The 18,997-nt window shown below is 42.1% G+C and overlaps 2 protein-coding genes across 9 annotated transcripts; one reads left to right on the top strand and one right to left on the bottom strand.

Moving 5' to 3' along the window:
- Positions 1–190: 190 nt before the first annotated feature.
- tmcc1b (transmembrane and coiled-coil domain family 1b) lies at positions 191–13,807 on the top strand. Of its 8 annotated transcripts, none has more exons than XM_070958677.1 (8): positions 199–266; positions 4,047–4,220; positions 6,457–6,500; positions 7,743–8,008; positions 10,358–10,777; positions 11,613–12,097; positions 12,197–12,332; positions 12,414–13,807. In XM_070958677.1, the coding sequence occupies exons 4-8, from the start codon at positions 7,784–7,786 to the stop codon at positions 12,726–12,728; spliced, it is 1,581 nt and encodes a 526-aa protein (XP_070814778.1). In that variant the 5' UTR covers positions 199–266; positions 4,047–4,220; positions 6,457–6,500; positions 7,743–7,783; the 3' UTR covers positions 12,729–13,807. The 8 variants fall into 8 exon arrangements, with proteins under 8 accessions (XP_070814773.1, XP_070814778.1, XP_070814772.1 ...); XM_070958671.1 differs by having other exon boundaries at positions 207–266; positions 7,231–8,008; XM_070958678.1 differs by lacking the exon at positions 199–266 and adding an exon at positions 1,882–2,021.
- Positions 13,808–16,566: 2,759 nt separating this feature from the next.
- On the bottom strand, positions 16,567–17,795 carry h1m (linker histone H1M). Its single transcript, XM_070959804.1, has 5 exons — positions 17,720–17,795; positions 17,305–17,561; positions 17,117–17,225; positions 16,984–17,030; positions 16,567–16,818 (listed from the first exon to the last, which is right to left on the bottom strand). Exons 1-5 carry the CDS (start codon positions 17,793–17,795, stop codon positions 16,567–16,569), a joined length of 741 nt encoding a protein of 246 aa, XP_070815905.1.
- Between the last annotated feature and the right edge of the window lie 1,202 nt (positions 17,796–18,997).

Genomic DNA, 18,997 nt, shown 5'->3' with positions numbered 1-18,997 from the left:
TATTAGCTATTATTGTAAAATGGAACTCCCTCAAATTCCGAGAAAGAAGCTGACATGACATGATGTCCCTTTCGCGACGCTTATCTCCAGTCATAAATGCATAAAATAGTTATATCTCCTTTCACTGGATCACCTGCATGGTTCAGCTGGGATGAGCTGTGGTACTCAGCTGCTGTGACGTCGAGCACGCTATATGACGTCACTGTGGGAGTGTTCCACCATCGGGAGAAATGAATGGTCATCAACACAATCCTCTCAGCGCCCATGTAAGTTGAAGCCAGCAAAACACACATTTTGCGAATCGTTCTCCGAATGAAACGTGTCTGGGTCTGCTGTTGTCCGTGCTGCACAGGGGTTACGCTTGATTAACGTTGTTTATCTCATTGTAGCTGCCGCCTGGCGATGTGCCCGGGTTGCCTGTAGCTAACCATGGCTGAAGCCAAAGCGGTGTTTTTTTAGCTTGAGAGTCTAGCCAGCCTGCTAACTGACAGGCTCGCCTGTTTTGCCACCCAGGATGGTCTGGGAGGGCGATGTTAAGTGTATTTACATGTGAGTTATGTCGAAAAAGCGATGAACGCTTACACCGTGGAGACATTTACAACTTGAAGCTTTAAGTTTGGAGACAACACCCAGGGCGGATGCAATGATGTGTTCAGTGATCAGAACAGGATATGCTAAGTTGATTTATTAACGAGCGTCCACGGACTTTTTACGGACTCTGAACATGTTTTAACTGGTTGATGGGGCCACTGCATAGAGGGGACTCCAGTGCAAACATACACTGGAAGAACCGCGGGACTAAATACGCCACCATGAAATACAAGACTCCAAGGTGTGATTAAGAAAGCCTTGTGGGAGTATGTGACCGATGGTTACCCAATACCTCCAATCTAAATTCACTCGGTGCGTTCGAGCTTTTCTTATCTGCCAGGGCCGTTTTATGATGGTGTTGACAGGTGGACTGGATTCTGTGAAATGGAGTTTCCTTTTAATGGTTAATTCCGTATTTGCAGTAGAGCTGATAATTGCACGAATTGTTCAGGGCGCAATATCTTGATCAGTATTGTGACATTTGGGTGTGACAGTTTTGGTAGTACAATATTCAGCTTTAGCTGCGTGAGTTTGATGACCGAACAGGTAATGTTAGAGGGATTGATTGTTCAAATTGCATCACTTAAAACTGTAATGACATCTATGGCTATGTGGTGATTATGCCCTCGTGATTCTAATGGAGGAATATTCCTGGAACTGGTGATTTACAAATAACTATTCTCCAGCAATCAACATGATTGAAGTGGAAAGCTTGTGTTTCACATTACATGGTGACCACCATCTGATTGATGCATTCAAGTCAGTAATGTTGGGGTTAGCCATTGAAGTTTAATATAAAAGCGGAAGAGCAGAGCCTGTTTTTTCGCAGTGATGAGAGAGAATTAATGTTGGTTATCAAAACTAAGCCTACCTGTGGTCCCTGTAGCCTAGCAACATACAGAAGTTGTAACACATAGCCTGTTACTTATCGAAGCCTTTTATTCATCCATTTGGAAAAAAAATACACTCAGCACCTAAGATCAACACAAACTTGAATTTAAAGGTTAAGTGCACTGGTTGTACATCCCCCGAAAGCCATTGCACCAAGGGCACCATACACGGGAGCTCATGCCTCAGTGCAAACTGTAAACGAGATTGTGTCTGACCAGCTTGACATTTCTAGGACCTCAGGTGAGCTCACCTAACCGCGAGGGCGGGTACAAAACTGCACAATTTAACCACTTAAGTCTGGTGGGATAAAGATAGCTGTTAGACGTGGTCACCTATAGCAGCAGTTATGATTGCTAAATATCCAGTATTAAGTAACCTAACACTATGGTCTCGCCCCGCACAGGAGCACCGGTGTGCTCTGTGAAGTAAAGTGAACACCCTCCGGTGTACCACGTTAGCTTGCACTGCTAGCTACAAGAGGAGCAGAGAAGCCATCAAAACGGGGCCACGAATGTGTGCTGACTCTGTCTACCACAACGGTGAGCACCACCCTAGAACCAAACGATAAACTGCATTGACGTTTTCAGGAAATATATCCTGCAGTTGAGTGTTTTAAAGGCTTGGCCTACGAACGCTGCTGGCTAGCGACCCGCTAATTACATCCTCTTCTTATCTCTAGCTAACGTTAAACCGTTGGGCTCAGACTATTTGCAGTAACTTCGTACCGTTACTGATAGATGTTCCACGGTATTTGAGTACATGATTTACTCTATGTCACCATCAGCTTTTGAAATTTGAAGCACACGCGTTACTACTGTCACCCGACGTGTAATGACACCGAATGCACCTGTAACCCAGTGAGTGATGCAATTAATATAAGCTGTATGCAGAAAGTGCTCTGTGTCGTTGTTTTAATGAAAGTTTCTGTGTCGCAATAGTCCACCGTTAATCAAAAGGAAACTTCTTTGTTCGGCAGGTAGCTCGATTGTTATTACAGTGGCGGTGAGGTGGTGATGATGATCTCATCGGAATGCTTGTATGACTGTATCCGCGTATTCGTGCTCAGAGCCCCTTTCACATGAATACCCGCTGCACGTTGTTGTTTACCATTTGTTACTGTTTAATAGGCACCTCGAATTGTCTCATCTCGCTTGTGTTTCTGTAAGACAGACAAATGGTCCATGTCCTGCGGATATTCCCCAGAGGATATTCAGCACTATTAATTAACATTACACAATTAATTAAGCTAAAAGGCCTTGGAGGCCTGCGCTGTGCAGAATTAAACGACGTGTTTTCATTTCGCCATTGAAGTTGAGAGTAACAGAGTTACTCTGTGGGGTGTGCACTGTTAATCTGCATTAACCCATATTCATTGTGGAGGCAGAGTAACACCTCTACTACCTAATGTATTACTGCTTTAATACGTTTTTAAGATTAACATGTTCACACACATCCAGCAGACATAAATAAGCTTTTCATTTGACTGTTTTTTCTGTGCAAGATTCTTTTACCTCTGTTTTCGTCTGCACCAGCTCCCGATAATAATACATAGGTTTTAGCTGACAAGATGCTTTATTGTGTTCACCAGCTAATGGCTAGCTTTATGCGTTTGCTGTTTGCTGCTGACAATGCATGCTGGTCAGATTTCTGTCTTATTTCATCCCAGCTTTCTCTAATGTCATACAAACAGCCAAGGATAACCTCATGTGGTCCAGGTGGCTGCTCTCTGATAAATGCAAAATGACCAATGCTTGGCTCTCCTCTGATCTAACAGCTGATTTGATGCTGATTTTATTGGTCAGATTTTGCACTATGAAGGTTTAATCTGTTAACAAGAAAAGCATATGATAGTTCTCATCAGCTCCATACAGTCTTATCATAGTCCCTGTCTATTATGTAAATATTATGTATTTAATCCCAAGTATCATAAAGGCATCATGCAAAAATATTGGTAACAAGTGGGATGTGAAGACTGTTAGAGAAGCTCTAACAGTGTAAACATCTGACAGATTGCTGAAAACTATTGCCCTGTTTTTCCACTTTCTTCTCCCCTTGTGTTTTGACTATTGACTCATGTTTGAAGATTTTTAGGTTGAGGAAGACAGGCCCCACAGTCAGGTCTGGGCAGCCCATATGTGTACAACAAAACTCATAAGGCAGCTATCATATCAGTATTACTCAAGCATTGAATATGACAATGCTTGAGTAATACTGAGGTTAAACATTAAACACTGTCATGATAATCACAGCCTACATAGCATTTCCATGGGCTATCCTGTCACATAGAAGACTACAAAATGATAGATCGGTCTTTATTGTCAGCTCTTGTGGGTCCTAATGTGCCGTCATGAGCGCAACAGCTTGTCTGCCTGGGATCCACAAATATTGCTCTACAATGCCACATGGATTATGTTGGTGCCATGCCGCTACTTTACTCTTTAAGTATAACTTTCTGCTGCACACAACAACATTTGTGAGAAAGACCTCACCTGTGTGACTGAAGTTGTCTTCATAACACACAGTTTCTCATGCTATTTTGCCTCTTTTTTTGTTTTTCTTTGCAGCATGTGATTTTTCTAAATGTCCAAGGAAACAGCTGACTAAAGTTTGGCAGCTATTGCACCAGATTTCCATTTGTAAAAACTACCCAGAGGAAGCAGTGCTGGAAATTCACTTGGATTAAGCCTTTTCCTGTGTAAATAGATCCACAAATCATCTGCTGATGATCACATTTGAAGGTATGTTGATCTGCCGTTGGATTCTTGAGTTGTGTGTACGTCTACTGTAATGTAAAATTATGATTATTATTGTTATTTTTTGTACTCTTTATTTCTTTTTTCAGATTTTTCTAACTAATTTTCTCCTGCATGTTTCTCTACAATAAAAATGGTAGGGTAGTGTTGGGTTACAGACAGTATTCCCGGTGTGACCAATGTGACCAGTAATAGAAAGTGAGGAGATAAATGGAGAGAAAATGCAAATGAGCTGCTGAGTATGATTTTCATTCCATTTTTGACTTTTATTCAAATTAAACATGAATAAATGTCTTTTTTTCTGTGAATGCAATCTGAAACTGAGTGATAATGTAAGTGATATGTGCAGATGTAGAAATGCTGGAATAATGCATGTAGTATGCTGTAGTGATGGCCCAAGAAGACACACTGCTGCTAGAATGAAACAGGACCTGCTGCCATTTTGCAGAAATGTTTCTTTAACACAAGTGAAAGCTTAAACGCTGCTAGACAAGCACAACACTCTCTAGATGGTGTGACCTTGGATCACTGCATGCACAGAGAGTGATAGGCCAGTGTTGGCTGACCCATTTCAAAGAGAACACTTTGCCCTCAGCCAAGAGAAGTCGGGGACCATTGTATTTTCATTGTAGATGAAGGATACACTTCCATGTCTGTGTGGGAGTTTTGATTCCTATGTCTTGTCCTGAGTTGTGAGCTTAAAAAAAGCAATATGTTGCACTAAGTCGATGAGTGGCCGTGTCTCTGTCTGTGATCAGTGATTCATGATCAGGAAGTGTCGCTGAAGAGTAACTGCTTTTCATATAAGATCAGAGGCATCCATAGATTAAGCTTAGTGTTCAGTCAGTTAGCTACATAGCTATGTATGATCATCTATAGGCTTAACATTATGACATTTGTATCAAAGTGTCAGTAAGATTTCCTTCACAGAGGGAGGTGTGCTTCATGCAAATAATCTAGTGATGTTTTCATTTGTGTAATGAGTGAAGTGAGTGACAGCAGTAATTTAGCACTAATACAATTTAAATACTGTATTCATTACTGTACTATTCACTACCACCTACCCTCTGAAAAAGTGTTTTCTTATCCAACACTGCAGATGCAACAGCAGGACCAGCAGTAATGAGTCACTGTGTATCACTAATGGAGCATTTCATAGGGTTTTTGGTGCTAGATTGTGTTGCTGGCTTGTTACATGATACTTTGCAGCTCTGTTGACTCGTGGAGGCTGCAAAATAATCCATGTAGCATAAAGTCAGACCCATCACTTTTGGCTTTGAATATCGAGAGAAACATGCTCAAAGGTTGAAGGAGGAAAGGATCAGAAACTTAATGCTGAGAAATAAATTGTATTTGTAAGAGCTGTGCAATTGATAATATACTGCAGAAGTCCATAGAAACTGTGGGTTTTATGTTTAGTAATGGGGTAATTCAGATTTAATTTAACAGCATGGGAATATGCCATTGAGAACGCATACTGTGCAAACAAATAAGACCCTGCCATGTATGGGGACAGCAAATCAATTATTTAAGTGATCAATTTCGTCTGATTTTGTGCAAAAATAATTCTCTTTCATAATAAATGTGCAAATCTGTTGTAAACAGAACAATTTACACTGCTAACTGTGACATTTGGGTTTTAGGAAGGGTTTGGTCGTTAACTAGGCAGCTGAAATACCAACAGGCACTGTAAAAAAAAAAAACCTCATGTCCAGTTGGTCATGTGAGAAATCGTCTAAAATAAAAACCTGACATTGGTATTTAAGGATATTGTGCTCATTTGTTGGCTTGTTGGCCGAGGAGAAAAGGAGGACAGGAGGGCTCGGTCTCAGGCTAGCGTCACCCACCCCCCCATGTATGTGCTACAGATTAGCTGTGCAGTGACAGCTCATTTGAGCATCATTACTGCCATGTTTGTTTTGTATGTACAACTAGTATGATGACTTGAACGCTGTCAAGAGATGCTGTCATGTCAATGGTGCCATCCCATTTATGCTTTAATGTTTATGTCCATTAGATTATTTCTTAAGGTCAGCATGTTAAAAGCTTTTAAGGCTCTTATCTGATGTAGCGTTCCTTTACGTGCCCATTATTACCAGTTACTGGTAAGTCTGTTCATTTCTCCGTGATGCTACTGTAGGCCTACTTTTGAATCCTTTCCCTCTCTGTTGTGTTGAGAAAATTATTTATGGTGTTTTGTTTGTATTTCTGCTTCATTTAGCCAATCCTGAGTTGTGAGTCAGTAGAGGAGAAGCTGGGCTGATGGTAAGCTCTCTGTCACACTCTATCTCACCTCCTCTCTTGCTTTCTTTCTCACTGTCTCATTACATGTTGGTAAAGGCTTTTATATAACCTGTCATCTGAGAACAAAAGACCTGGATTGGCCCTTTACATTACAGGATTTAGCCTTGTTATAAAACGAGACTGGAGGAGACTGTTATGGATCACTGAACATCTTAGTTGAGAATTAAATCACAATCACTGTCCATTTAGAATTTCATTTACACTTCTCACATTCTGTAGTCTCTTTGTTAGCATCATACAAGCACTCTCAATTATGCTGATTATTAATTTCCATAATGAATGCTTTCTGAAATGTAATTAGTCAACTGTCATGAGGACTTGAGTACAGTTGGGCTTGAATGCCCAGAAATAAATAACGGAAAGTGATTTCAGAAACAGCCCAAGGTATCGACCTTCATGTGCTGTATAACAAACCTTGACATTTCAGAAACTGTTCTCAAAGCTTGTTTATTTTGTAGACTTTGTGTTACTGGGTTGGCACTGTCAGACTAACTGTTTTCCCTCAGAGAGAAAATATTAAGATTAAGATGTGATTTTTAGAGAAAATTGAACTTGAAAAGTTCTTTAAATTGCAAAAAAGTGGTCATGTCTGTGTCAACCCAGTTTATGTTGCTTGGTGTTTTATATTGCTTATTTTGTTCATCGCTCACTGCTGCATGTCATAATGCATTTTATTTTCCTTTTGTGGTAGACAAGCATGACATTGAGCCAAGCCACAGATGCATGCGCACTCAAAAGACCCAACTGAGCGCCATCCCCTCTGCTACCCGGCTCTCAACCAGTGGCTCAGAGGGGGGGTGTCGACGGGGCGTAGCTAGTCCCCTGCACCCCCTAGTAGAACCTCACTGTGAAACTGGAGGTCTCTGATGGATCAGGGTAGTAGTGAGCAGAGTCCAGAGGAGCCGGACGCAGGAGGCCGAGCGGAGCCGGAGGTCGGCAGGAGGGCGTCGGAGTCAGAGCACGGCTTGTCCAAAATCACCCATAATGCCCTGGAGAACATGGGAGCGTTGGGCCATGGCCTGAAGCACTTCTTCCAGCCACAGCGCCGACGCTCCTCCGTTTCCCCACATGACTCCGTCTCGTCCTGCACAGGCGCCCCTCCCTCCGAACCCGCTGACATAGGGTCAGAAGTAGGGGAAGCTCCTGCCTCCTCGGCCCTCCCTTTGGATTCTGACAACCTTGCCGCTTCCGCCCCTCCCGCAGCTCTGAGCCGTGTTCTGCAGCAGATCCGAGGTGCTCCACCGATGATGAAGCGAGGCACCAGCCTGCAGAGCCGCCGCAGCAAGGTGGGGGGCACTGGGGATCCTCCCCAGAAAGGTAGCCCCCAGATCCACCGGCGCAGCACCCATGAAGCCCTGCTGCAGGCTGGACGCCCACGCTCCTCCTCAACCACAGATACACCCAGCAGCCCAGCACTAGCTGACATGCTGCTGACCTCTGGTTACCACTCAACTGAGGAGCCTGACAAGGTGAGCATCTGAGGCCTGTCAAGTGGTCCAGGTGAGAGGTTAAACCGTGGTCTTGCTACAGTACATTCTTTACAAAGCAGGAAGAAATTCCAGTCTTGATGCAAGTGATGCAGTGGGGGATTTGAGAGGTTTGTGATTTAGTTTACATTACAATTGCCTTGAGTGTCAGTGTGTTGGGGGCGTATGGAGGAGGAGAAAAAAAAATCACTTGGCTCTCCCTTCACACTCCTCTGACGAGTCATAACTCAAATCTGTCTCACTCCTGGAATCAGTGACTTGCATTTTTCACAGATAGTGGTATCTCCAATGTCTGGTACAAATAACATTTGCTTAGAAATCCTAGAAAAAAAAGATGCTTCCTTTAACTTCAGCACTTGCCATGTGTTCCTCACCTTTTCTTCAAAATCAGTAATCCAGCATTTGTTGTCTGTACACTGAAGGATCAGGAATTGCTGATGGCTAATGCAGTATCTACATGCCAAACTGTAGACAAATACAGAAAAAAAAAAAAAAAACAGAGCTCAAGGTGTTGCCAACAGTTAACTCATTGACTCCATGGCAACGTATTTTGTACTTGCATCCCCCAAAGCATGATGGGAACTGTAGTTCCAAAAATGCAGAACCTTTTTGTTACAAATAAGACAAAAACAAAATAGCAGTGACAAAATCCATGAATATTAGCATTTGTCCTGTTGCATTCACTACATTTGTATACTTATTTCATAATGTCCACCGGCAGTCCTATACACTGACAACCTTGTCTATTCATGTGGATGCACAGGCAAAAACTCAAGCATTTTTTAATCGATATGTATTTTTTTCATTAAATTTGACAGAGAACATGCATAGTACGACATGCATAACAAAATGTGTAACAAATTGAGGAAACCAATGCTTTGTATTTGTTCACAAACCAGCTGTAAAAATAAAACTGTCATGCACTCATATCTGTGCAAGAATGGCAAAACTAAGTGAATTGTGCAAATGTGTTAAAAGGCTGTTAATGGCTTATATGTGCCTGGATGAACCGGTGAATGGGGAGATGAGCTGTCAGCGGTGGAAGGTCAGAGATTGCCTTTGAGTGGTTGGTCTCTATGTGCTTTAAGCCCTTCTAAATTTAGCCATTGCTGTCTCTGAGAGTACTTCAGGTCAGAGAAGGCTTGCAGGGCTAAACAAACTCAAACTTGTGATGTGATTGTTTTTTGTTTTTTTGTTGAAACAATGTTGGAAACAATGTCCTCAGTGTTACCACCAGTGAAATTGTAAGAGCGGGGAGGGGTAAATGTGCCTATGATACAACAGATTAAAAGAAAAAATAAAAAAATACTCATGAAACAGGGCTTGTATTAAAAAAAATTGCTTCATTTTTAAATAATACCATTATGTAAACCTAAACAGTAATTAGAGCAGCCAATAAAAATTGCTGGATGTCAGCAGTATGGCAGGAGACTCTCTGGAATGACAAATCGGAGAGAGCAGACATCGTGAAATGAGGGGCCATGTTGCACTGTTTTGCAGCTCTTGGCAACTCAGTGGAAGCTGGAATTAAGTTTCCAAACAGATGTCATAAGCAAGTGGGAAGCATTTCACCCCCGTGTTCCTGCTCATCCTCTAAAACTAGGTAAAGGGACTGGATAGTCTCCAGATTCTGAGATTTTGCCAACTTTCATTACATGGGTGCCCTTTAACACAACCATATTGTTTCCAGCACTGAGTCTCCTGATTTCTGACATAACTGTTGTTAATCTAAACAGTAAAAATTGTAACTAAATTGTCATCTATTGTACGTTGTCAGACAACTCTTTGTGGTTCACTCTTAAACTGGTTCGGACATACTTCACATTCAGTTTTCAGAGTACAAGGAGCTCAACAGCTTGCACAATTCCAGTAGGAGCTGGCAGCTCTTGTGATGGGACTAATTCAGTTTGAGTTAATCACCAAGACTTGATATTTACCTCTCATTGCCTCAGTTTGAGCCTCAAAGCTCTGATGACTGTTTATAGCTTCAACTTATTTGTCCTGGGCCTTTCAACTAAACATCCTCCTGAGGCATAAAATTAAAATTGGTGTCTTAACTCCTCGATGCTCAATTAACTTGGTTTATTTTTAAGCTCCCCCCTCCCCAAACAGTCACTGCATCTCTCCAGGAAAGATGCCTTGAACTCCAGCTGTGAAGCACAGTCAAAAGGGAGCTTTTCTTTTACAGGCGCCATCTGCTGTTGTAAATGAGTAGTGACACATATCTTAATGAAGTGAAACCTGAAAGCAAATGTTAATTTCCTGAAAAATCTGATATCAACATGATAAAGACCATTCTTACCTTTTCTTCTGTTCACTTTCTGTAAACAGCTGGATCGTTACGATGGATCGGGCCCTGCTGTGTCACCCAATGCCCTCCCCTACGGTGCAGATGGGTACGATGTAGTTGACAGTACCCCAGACCCCCAGCGAACTAAGCAGGCCATTGCCCAACTACAGCAGAAGATCCTCAAGCTCACAGAGCAAATCAAAATCGAACAAACCGCACGTGACGACAACGTGGCTGAATACCTGAAACTCGCTAACAATGCAGACAAACAGCAGAGTGCACGCATCAAACAGGTGTTTGAGAAGAAAAACCAAAAGTCAGCTCAGACTATCCAGCAGCTGCAGAGGAAGCTGGAGCATTACCACCGCAAGCTTCGGGAGGTGGAGCACAACGGCATCCCTCGGCAGCCCAAAGATGTTTTCCGAGACATGCACCAGGGCCTGAAAGATGTTGGAGCCAAGGTGTGTGCTTTCCTGATGCCTTCCATGTTCTTTTGTTGCCAAAACCCACTTTCAAAGGGCTTAATGTTATTTTATTGAATAAAACATGGCTTTGGATAGGAAATGCTTCATGTTGTTACGCTTGTAATTTTTTCAGAGAAAAGACAAAGATGTTCAGAGTCTCAGGATCGATCCTGTGGTGGCTCATAAATAATAGTGATTTTTTTTCCCCATATTGACACACAGTGAAGCCTCTTTACACTGCAGTCAGCTAATGCTGTTTTACAGTAGTATATCTGGCATATATAAAGTGTCTATTATACTCTGATGAACCAACAGGATTTTTATTGATGGTAATGTTTCAAATATCATAACGGTGCCACTGTGCTCACCTTGTTCAGCAGGAACTTCAGCACCTGACAGCATCCAGCAGTTTCCACACACATCACATTTGAGGCCTAGTGCTCATATCACATCACACCTAGTGCTAAGAGATAGAAAGACATACACTTATATAACAAGTGACTCCCACAGTATGTTCATTTGTATGGATATATGTCCTTCTTGCAGCTGTTGCATGTTATTTTGCTATTGCTGTATGTGCTTTCTGTCCCCAAGTTCAAATTAGTTGAAATAGATTTGTTTGCCAGGCCTTTTAAATCGGCGTACTGCCAGCTGAATATTGATTGCACATCAACATTACAATAGTCCCCACCTAACTGAGTACACTTTATTGTGACATCATCTGCCTGTTGCAACAGTTGACCTTGGTTAAGCCAGATATTTAGCCATAGTATTTATATTGCAATAGCAACTTGATGCAGCCTGAGTTTTGACCTGATCTCGCTCATGACAGGTTACAGGTGGTTTCTCCAGTTTCTCTCAAGCCACTCACTCTGCTGCTGGAGCTGTCGTGTCAAAACCGAGAGAAATCGCCTCCCTCATCCGCAACAAGTTTGGTAGTGCTGATAACATTGCAGCCCTGAAAGACTCCTTGGATGAAACCCAGGGAGATGAGGGTGTTGGTCCTGGGGGAACGAGGGCCCTTGGTACGGGACAGTTGCAGTCCAGCCCAAAGTATGGCAGTGATGACGACTGTTCTAGTGCTACGTCTGGATCTGCAGGAGCCAACAGCACAACGGGAGCCCCCGGAGGACCCCCTAGCTCGAAGGGCAATACCCTTGATCATGCCCAGGCCTCAGGCTTCGATGCTATACTTCATGAGATCCAAGAGCTCCGGGAAAACCAAGGTCGACTGGAGGAGTCCTTCGAGAACTTGAAAGCCCACTATCAGCGGGACTATACGATGATCATGGAGGCCCTGCAAGAGGAGCGATACAGGTATCGAGTCTTGTCCTGCATCCTGTAGTAGGGTAGTTCTGTATGGGTGCGAAGGACGTGTCTGGTTTGTGATGTTCTGTTGTTGTCGCTATTTTGCAGGTGTGAACGTTTAGAAGAACAGCTCAACGACTTGACAGAACTCCACCAGAATGAAATTCTGAACTTGAAACAGGAACTAGCCAGCATGGAGGAGAAGATTGCCTACCAGTCATATGAACGAGCGAGAGACATTCAGGTAGGCTTTACCAAAACGAACAAAATGTTCCTGCTTTGTCATCAGAGCTGTTTCACCGACAGTTTTGTCTCCGACCCGTAGGAGGCGCTGGAGGCATGTCAGACACGGATCTCCAAGATGGAGCTGCAACAGCAGCAGCAGCAGGTTGTACAGCTTGAAGGTTTGGAGAATGCCACAGCACGGACCCTTCTTGGAAAACTAATCAATGTGTTGCTAGCTGTAATGGCAGTCCTTTTGGTGTTTGTGTCCACGGTGGCCAACTGTGTCGTCCCCTTGATGAAAACACGCAGCCGCACTCTTACCACACTGCTCCTCGTAATCATCCTGGCCTTCCTCTGGAGGCACTGGGACGCTATTTCAGAGTATCTGCATCACTTTCTTCTGCACCCCAGATGACCAGCTTGGAGAGGTGTATTGAAGTGATGAAGAGACAGAGGGTTCCCGGGCTGATGTGTAAAGGGAGGACGTCGACTCATGCAGAAAGCTGAATTTCAATAGTCCCGCCGTTTCTTTCTCTTTAGCTGCTTCTCAAAACACTCAGGAGGATTGCATCAGAGATCTGTTACTTTATCACTTTCTGAAATGTGTTTTGAGGAGAATGAAACGGAGAGTAAGACAGAGGAAGGGCTGGATGGTTGGTGTTGCTATCATTGGTGCAATTGTGGCACAAAGAGATGCTGTAAAAGGGCGAGTGGGGCGTAGTTGAAGGAGGGGCTGAGAGAACTGCACACTTGATTTCTCTCTTCTGAGTGAATTTGTTTACATGTGGAAAACTTTGCATTGTTTCCCCACAGATGAAAATTTGTAATTCAGAGTTTTATTACTTTTGAGCTGATTTAAGTGGTATTGTTTTGAAGTCACTGCTGTTTTTAATACAACTGATTGATGGCGTTTTATTTTCTTTTAACTGTAATGAGCCGACAGTGTTCTGCTGATTTAGTTGTCCACATTCTCTTTCTTGGAAGTTCTCTCTCTCTTCTGGTCTTGCCATTCTGGTTTTTCAGTCTGTTCTTTCTTTCCCCTTTAATCAACCTTTTGACGTTTCAGCTTGTGTGACCAACTCTTCCTCTTCCTGCTCACTACACTCTGAAGAATGGGGTGCTTGCACATCAGCTGAATTGCTCTGGAAACAGACTTGTCACTGGATCAAACAGTAGTGGGCTCTTGACTTGTTTCTTTTGGACGTGTGAAGTCAATAACACTGGTTTTGCCACAACCAGGATATTACTATCAAGAACTTTTATTTGGAGTTGCGGCCCTGCCCTCTGGGCCAAATGGATCCTGCTATCCTGGTGGTTTTTCCACTGCAGAAAAATAATCTATGAATTTAATTAACATACTTGAAGAGCGGTTAAAGTGCTCAAAGACTCAGTGCTTCCGTACTGTTTCTATTAGTGACAATGAAATAGTAAAACTTTTTAGTTGATTTTTTTATTTTTTAAAGACAAATAAATTTGCTGTTTTAAAATGTGAAAGTCTAACTTGCATTTGTCTTCAATGCCATCAAAGAATTTCCTATGCAGGACTTGTTGGTTACTGTTAATAACCACAACATTCAAACCTGACTCCATGGTTCAGTGCCACCAGAAGCACATGCTCCTGACCACACAGCCCAGTGGACCACCAGCAGCAGCACATACACACCAGAGGCAGCGACTCAAGACAGATGTACTTGACTACCTGTGGGAATATGACTGTTGAGATATCTAACAGACACCGCATAGATGTGTAATCTGTTTATTGTGTGTTAATGGGATTGTTTGTGTATATGAACAAACAGCTATGGTAATAGTTGCAATTACTGCCTCTAATTAGCCAGCGAGTGTAGGTATATTAGCACAGATATGTCATGATGATAATGTAATTACAATGACTAGCTAATTATTTTTGTGTCACAAGCTTTAGACACAGACCATTGTTGGCTGGTTGCTCCTTCACCACATCCACTGCCTTAAGGTTGCAGCAGAGAAATGCCCAACCACAGCAAAATAAGAAGAAAATACAGTTAGAGGGCAGGACCTCCACACATAAATACACCGTCACACACACTTCTAGTGGGTCATAAGTGTTAATTGAGAGGGATTACTTCTTTTGTGTGTGTGTGTGTGTGTGTGTGTGTGTGTGTGTGTGTGTGTGTGTATATATATATATATTTTAAAGGAAAATCCTGCACAGTAAACCTTTAAGTTGCAAAATTGTACATTGCACATTACAAAAAGCAGCTTCTCTGTTACACTTGTGGCCATAGGTTTGGAATGTGCTGTATTCAATTATTTATGTTCATGTTTCCCAAATTTAGGAAACATGAACTTAAATGAGGGTTAGCACAGACATAAATTGTGGTAATTTGTGATAGTCGTTGATTCATTATCCTCAGATGTGTTATTATATCACTTATTTGTCCTAATACTGTTAACATCTTGAAATGCATTAGGATTAGTGAGAGAGGCCACAAAGAGACCACACTGGACCTTTTTCACAGCAGACATATTGATGTGTCACAGCAGAAAAGGCACAGGTCTTTTCATTACATTAATGGTGGCAGCATTACAAATAGAGATCACGGTATTGTGTTGGCTCACTGGAAGAACTTACTCCACTTAAAGGAATTTAATCATCAGTGTTATTAATTACACCTGTGCTTTCCCTGCTATGACTGGAGAAAATGTGTGCAGTGAACAAGATGGAGGTCCAAAGGGGACAAAATTTCACAATGTAATTCCACAATAGTGACATAATTTCCATTTAAGTATTTATTGTATTTATTTAAGTAAATAAATACAATAAGTAAATACAGCAAGTATTTATTTGAGTAAATATTAAAATGAAGATGCAATAATTTAATTTGCATTTTCAGTTTAAGTTTACATTATCATTTTAATATTGTCCTCTATGGTCTTCCATACTTGTGTTGCTGCTTAATTTATGGGATTGATTTTGCAAACAGTGGTTACAAATGGTCAAGCATGTTCGGAACAATGACATGAAATTCAATACCATGGTAGATGTCCATCCATCAGGCCTAAAGACCTGCCTGAAAGACTGCTTTCCTGATATGTTCAGTATTTTTTGCTGAAACACACACTTATGGACAAAAAGGCCAGATGTTAATGTATGTCCAGTGCCTGATTCTGCCCATCACAGGTGACACCTATTCTGCAGCTGCAGCTGTGGTGTCCAAGCTGAGCAAATCTCCCTCATCTGCAGAAGCTTGGCAGCTCTGATTGCAGCCCTGAAAAACTTGGATGAAACCCAGGGAGATGAGGGTGATGACAAATTGATGTCATAGCAAGAAAAGCACAGGTGTTTCTAACGCCATCTCACAACTTGAAGCAATGACATCAAATGCAAATCTTAACATGCTTACACAACAGTCAAAATGCTGGTGATGAAAATCATTCTGTTGGTTTCTTGTGTATTTTCAAATTCTTTGTTGAAGTTTGATCAAACGTTTAGCAAAACAAATGTGCATGCATTACTAAATACAGTAAGACACTGAATGTCACTTCAAACTCATCGTTGGACACGTCCGAACACCACAAAACATGTAATATGTAGTATCAAAAGAATGTCTGTCCATAGGATGCAATGGGGCAAACTTTTGTCAGTCAGTGGATGTGCTAAAGATAATTTAGCTCTCTAGGACCTACAGTGAAGCTGAAATGATTTTTTCAATTCAATTCAATTCAATTCAATTTTATTTGTATAGCGCCAAATCACAACAGAAGTTGTCTCAGGACACTTTCCATATAGAGCTGGTACAGACCAAGCTCTTTTATCTACAAAGAAACCAACAATTCCCCAAATACCTACGAAAACTTGGTTACACATAAACCACTCCCTGTTTCTGCAGTTGCAAGCGAATATCGACACCTTAGAACAGTTTTTTTTTAAATTTATTTTTATTTATTTCATTTTATTTTATTTTATTTTTATGATATACACGTTTGTGGCGCCCCCTGGGGACAATTTTCTAGGTTGGTCCAGAAATGCTATGCTAACTGCTCAAAATGTGTAAGGGGAGGAAAAAAAAAAAAAAAGTTTGGATAAAAATAAAACCAAAAAGCAAATAAGAAGTTTAGTAAACTACTTTACTATCACTTCAAATCACTAGTACAGACAAAGACACAGCATCATACTCAAATGCAAGTTTAAAAGCGCACAAGAGCTCAAATATTAAAGATTTTATTGCAAAACAAACCGTATAAAAAAAATCAGTTATAAAGTTACAAATTTACTCAGCAGTCTTCTTTCGTTTCCCAGTCGCTTTAGTAGCAGGGGCATCGCTGGCCGCTTTAGCAGCCTTGCTCTGGGATGCCTTTGCTGCTTTTGTCTCCTTGGTGGTTGCTGCTGCTTTGGTTTTGGCTGAAGCTCCCTCGCTGCCCGCTTTCTCTGCAGCTTTAGCTTTAGGCTTCTTTGCTGGAGCAGCCTTTGAAGGCGCCACAGCCTCTTTGTCTTTCTTTGTCTGTTTAGGAGGCTTTGAATCCTAAAATGGGGAGAGTAGCCAGAATTACATAAATAGGCCCACTTGTAAATAGGACATTTGTGTTAAAAAAAGACTAATAACACATCAACTGCGCTGCAGGCTCGTGTATTCCCAGATGAAAGTACAGAGGATTACAGAGGATACAGCGCACAAACATCCTCTCACCTCCGGTTCGGCCTGTGCACTGGCAGCATCTTTCTTCTTCTTGCTACCTTGAAGAAGTTACAGGACATTACAAACAAATGCTTAAAGGCAGCTGATAGTACTCGTGGTGGTCAGTTTCCCTTTCTATTCATACCTGCTTTTTTGGGCTTCTTGGCTTCATCCTTGGCTGCTTTGGGCACCTTTTGCACATTGGGATCCGTGTTCTCCGTTTTTGGCTTTGCCTCTTTGACTTTTGGTGCGAGCTAAAGACAGGACGGAATAAAGCCCAGTTAATACTGTTTTTTGAGCCTCTTGGACTGAGCTCCAGACTTGATATCTTACCCGAAATCTTCCCATGGCGCCTGTGGTGACGTTGGAGTTCGCAGGCCGCACCAACGTGCCGGTCTCGATCCCTTTTTTCAGGGCTCTACGGACCAAATGCTTCAACCTTACCAAATCCACTGAGGGGTATTTTTGTTTGATATAGTTCTGTATCGCTTGGGATGACACCCCTTTGCGCGAGTCCAACTCTTTCAGTGCTTCTTTCACCATAATCGCTGTGGAGGGATGAGCTGCGAGTTTGCGCAGCGCCGCAGCTTCTAGAGGGCAAAGGTGCACACAAACATCCTATTTATGGATTTGTGAGGAAAAAGTCAATACGTTTAACCTTTAACTGCTTTAATTTAATAGTTTAATAGCGGGATCAAGCGTCTATTGAAATGAAAAACGTCGGACTTCTTGCCGTGTGCGCTCAGACCTGATTTTTTCTCTTCCACCGGGGCATCGCTGGAGGACGGCGCAGACGAGTCTGCTGCTGGCTTTTTAGGAGGCATTACTGACAATCAAATATAAAAACAAAAAGAAGAAACACCGAGCAGGTTAAGTGAAGTCTAAAAGAACGCTACACATGCATGTCCGGCGTCTCTCCTCCGTCTTTATGCGATATGCTTCCGGTAAAATGAGACCAGGTGAATCACATCGCGTCAGGTGTAGCTTATTAGGCTTTGTAAATTACAGCCAGCGGGAATGCAGGCGAAATCGCCCTGAAGGTGTCCTCTTACCTCACAAACGTCAAATCAGTCTTTGAAACATTTTAGAGAAACGCACATTATATGGAAACCTATATATAAACATATGTCGTACAAAATCATGTATCAAACTTTGGAGGTTAAGCTAAAAAGCACTAAATTAGTGGATTAAAAATAATCAGGCTCGAGGTGCACAAATCTAGCCACTCAGTGCCTGAAAGACGGTTTTATACACACACACACACACACACACACACACACACACACACACACACACACACACACACACACACACACACACACACACACACACACACACACACACACACACACACACATACATATATATAAAGCACCTGCGGAGACACGGTCCCTGTATTGGAATGTACATTTGGGATGACTTCGAATAAATATGGATAAAAGAGCCGCACTGGTATGTAATCAGCGGGTTGGGGATGGGCAACGATTTGCACGTTTTTTATTCCCAGTCTTCATTGTGAACGTAACATTCTTCAGAAATCGTCTGCACACTGTGGGTCTTGGACTTTCACTGACACCTACAGTACATGAGTCATATCTTCTATATTTAAACTGCTGTCTGTTTGTCCTGCCCAGTCCAGCCCAGTTTCGGCAGGAAAAGCTGCTCTGAAATGAAATGTCTCCATTCTGTCATCCTTCTTTCCCAGGTAGCCCACCCTCTGCTATATTAGATCTAAATACACAACAAGTATGCTACGGTGACTTTAAAGATTATGTCAAGTCCTGAATGTGTTTTTGTGGTCTGTCTATTATTGCAAACGACCTCTGATGCTTCCTGTGTTTTTTTTTTTAGAGCAGGTTCTGCAGAATGAGACTTGTGCAAGTCAAACTCAGACAGGTCTTGAGTGGATTCAGTCAGTCAGACAGTCTTAGTATTCAGCATCATCATGGCTGGATGGCTCTTGTAAATCTCCTATTTTATACATTATTTTATTCTAATACTGGTCATTATTTTATTCTAATACTGG

The sequence above is a fragment of the Chaetodon trifascialis genome, chromosome 3 (assembly GCF_039877785.1).
Source record: "Chaetodon trifascialis isolate fChaTrf1 chromosome 3, fChaTrf1.hap1, whole genome shotgun sequence".
NCBI classification, from domain to species: domain Eukaryota; kingdom Metazoa; phylum Chordata; class Actinopteri; order Chaetodontiformes; family Chaetodontidae; genus Chaetodon; species Chaetodon trifascialis.
This window is presented reverse-complemented; position numbering and strand designations above follow the sequence as displayed.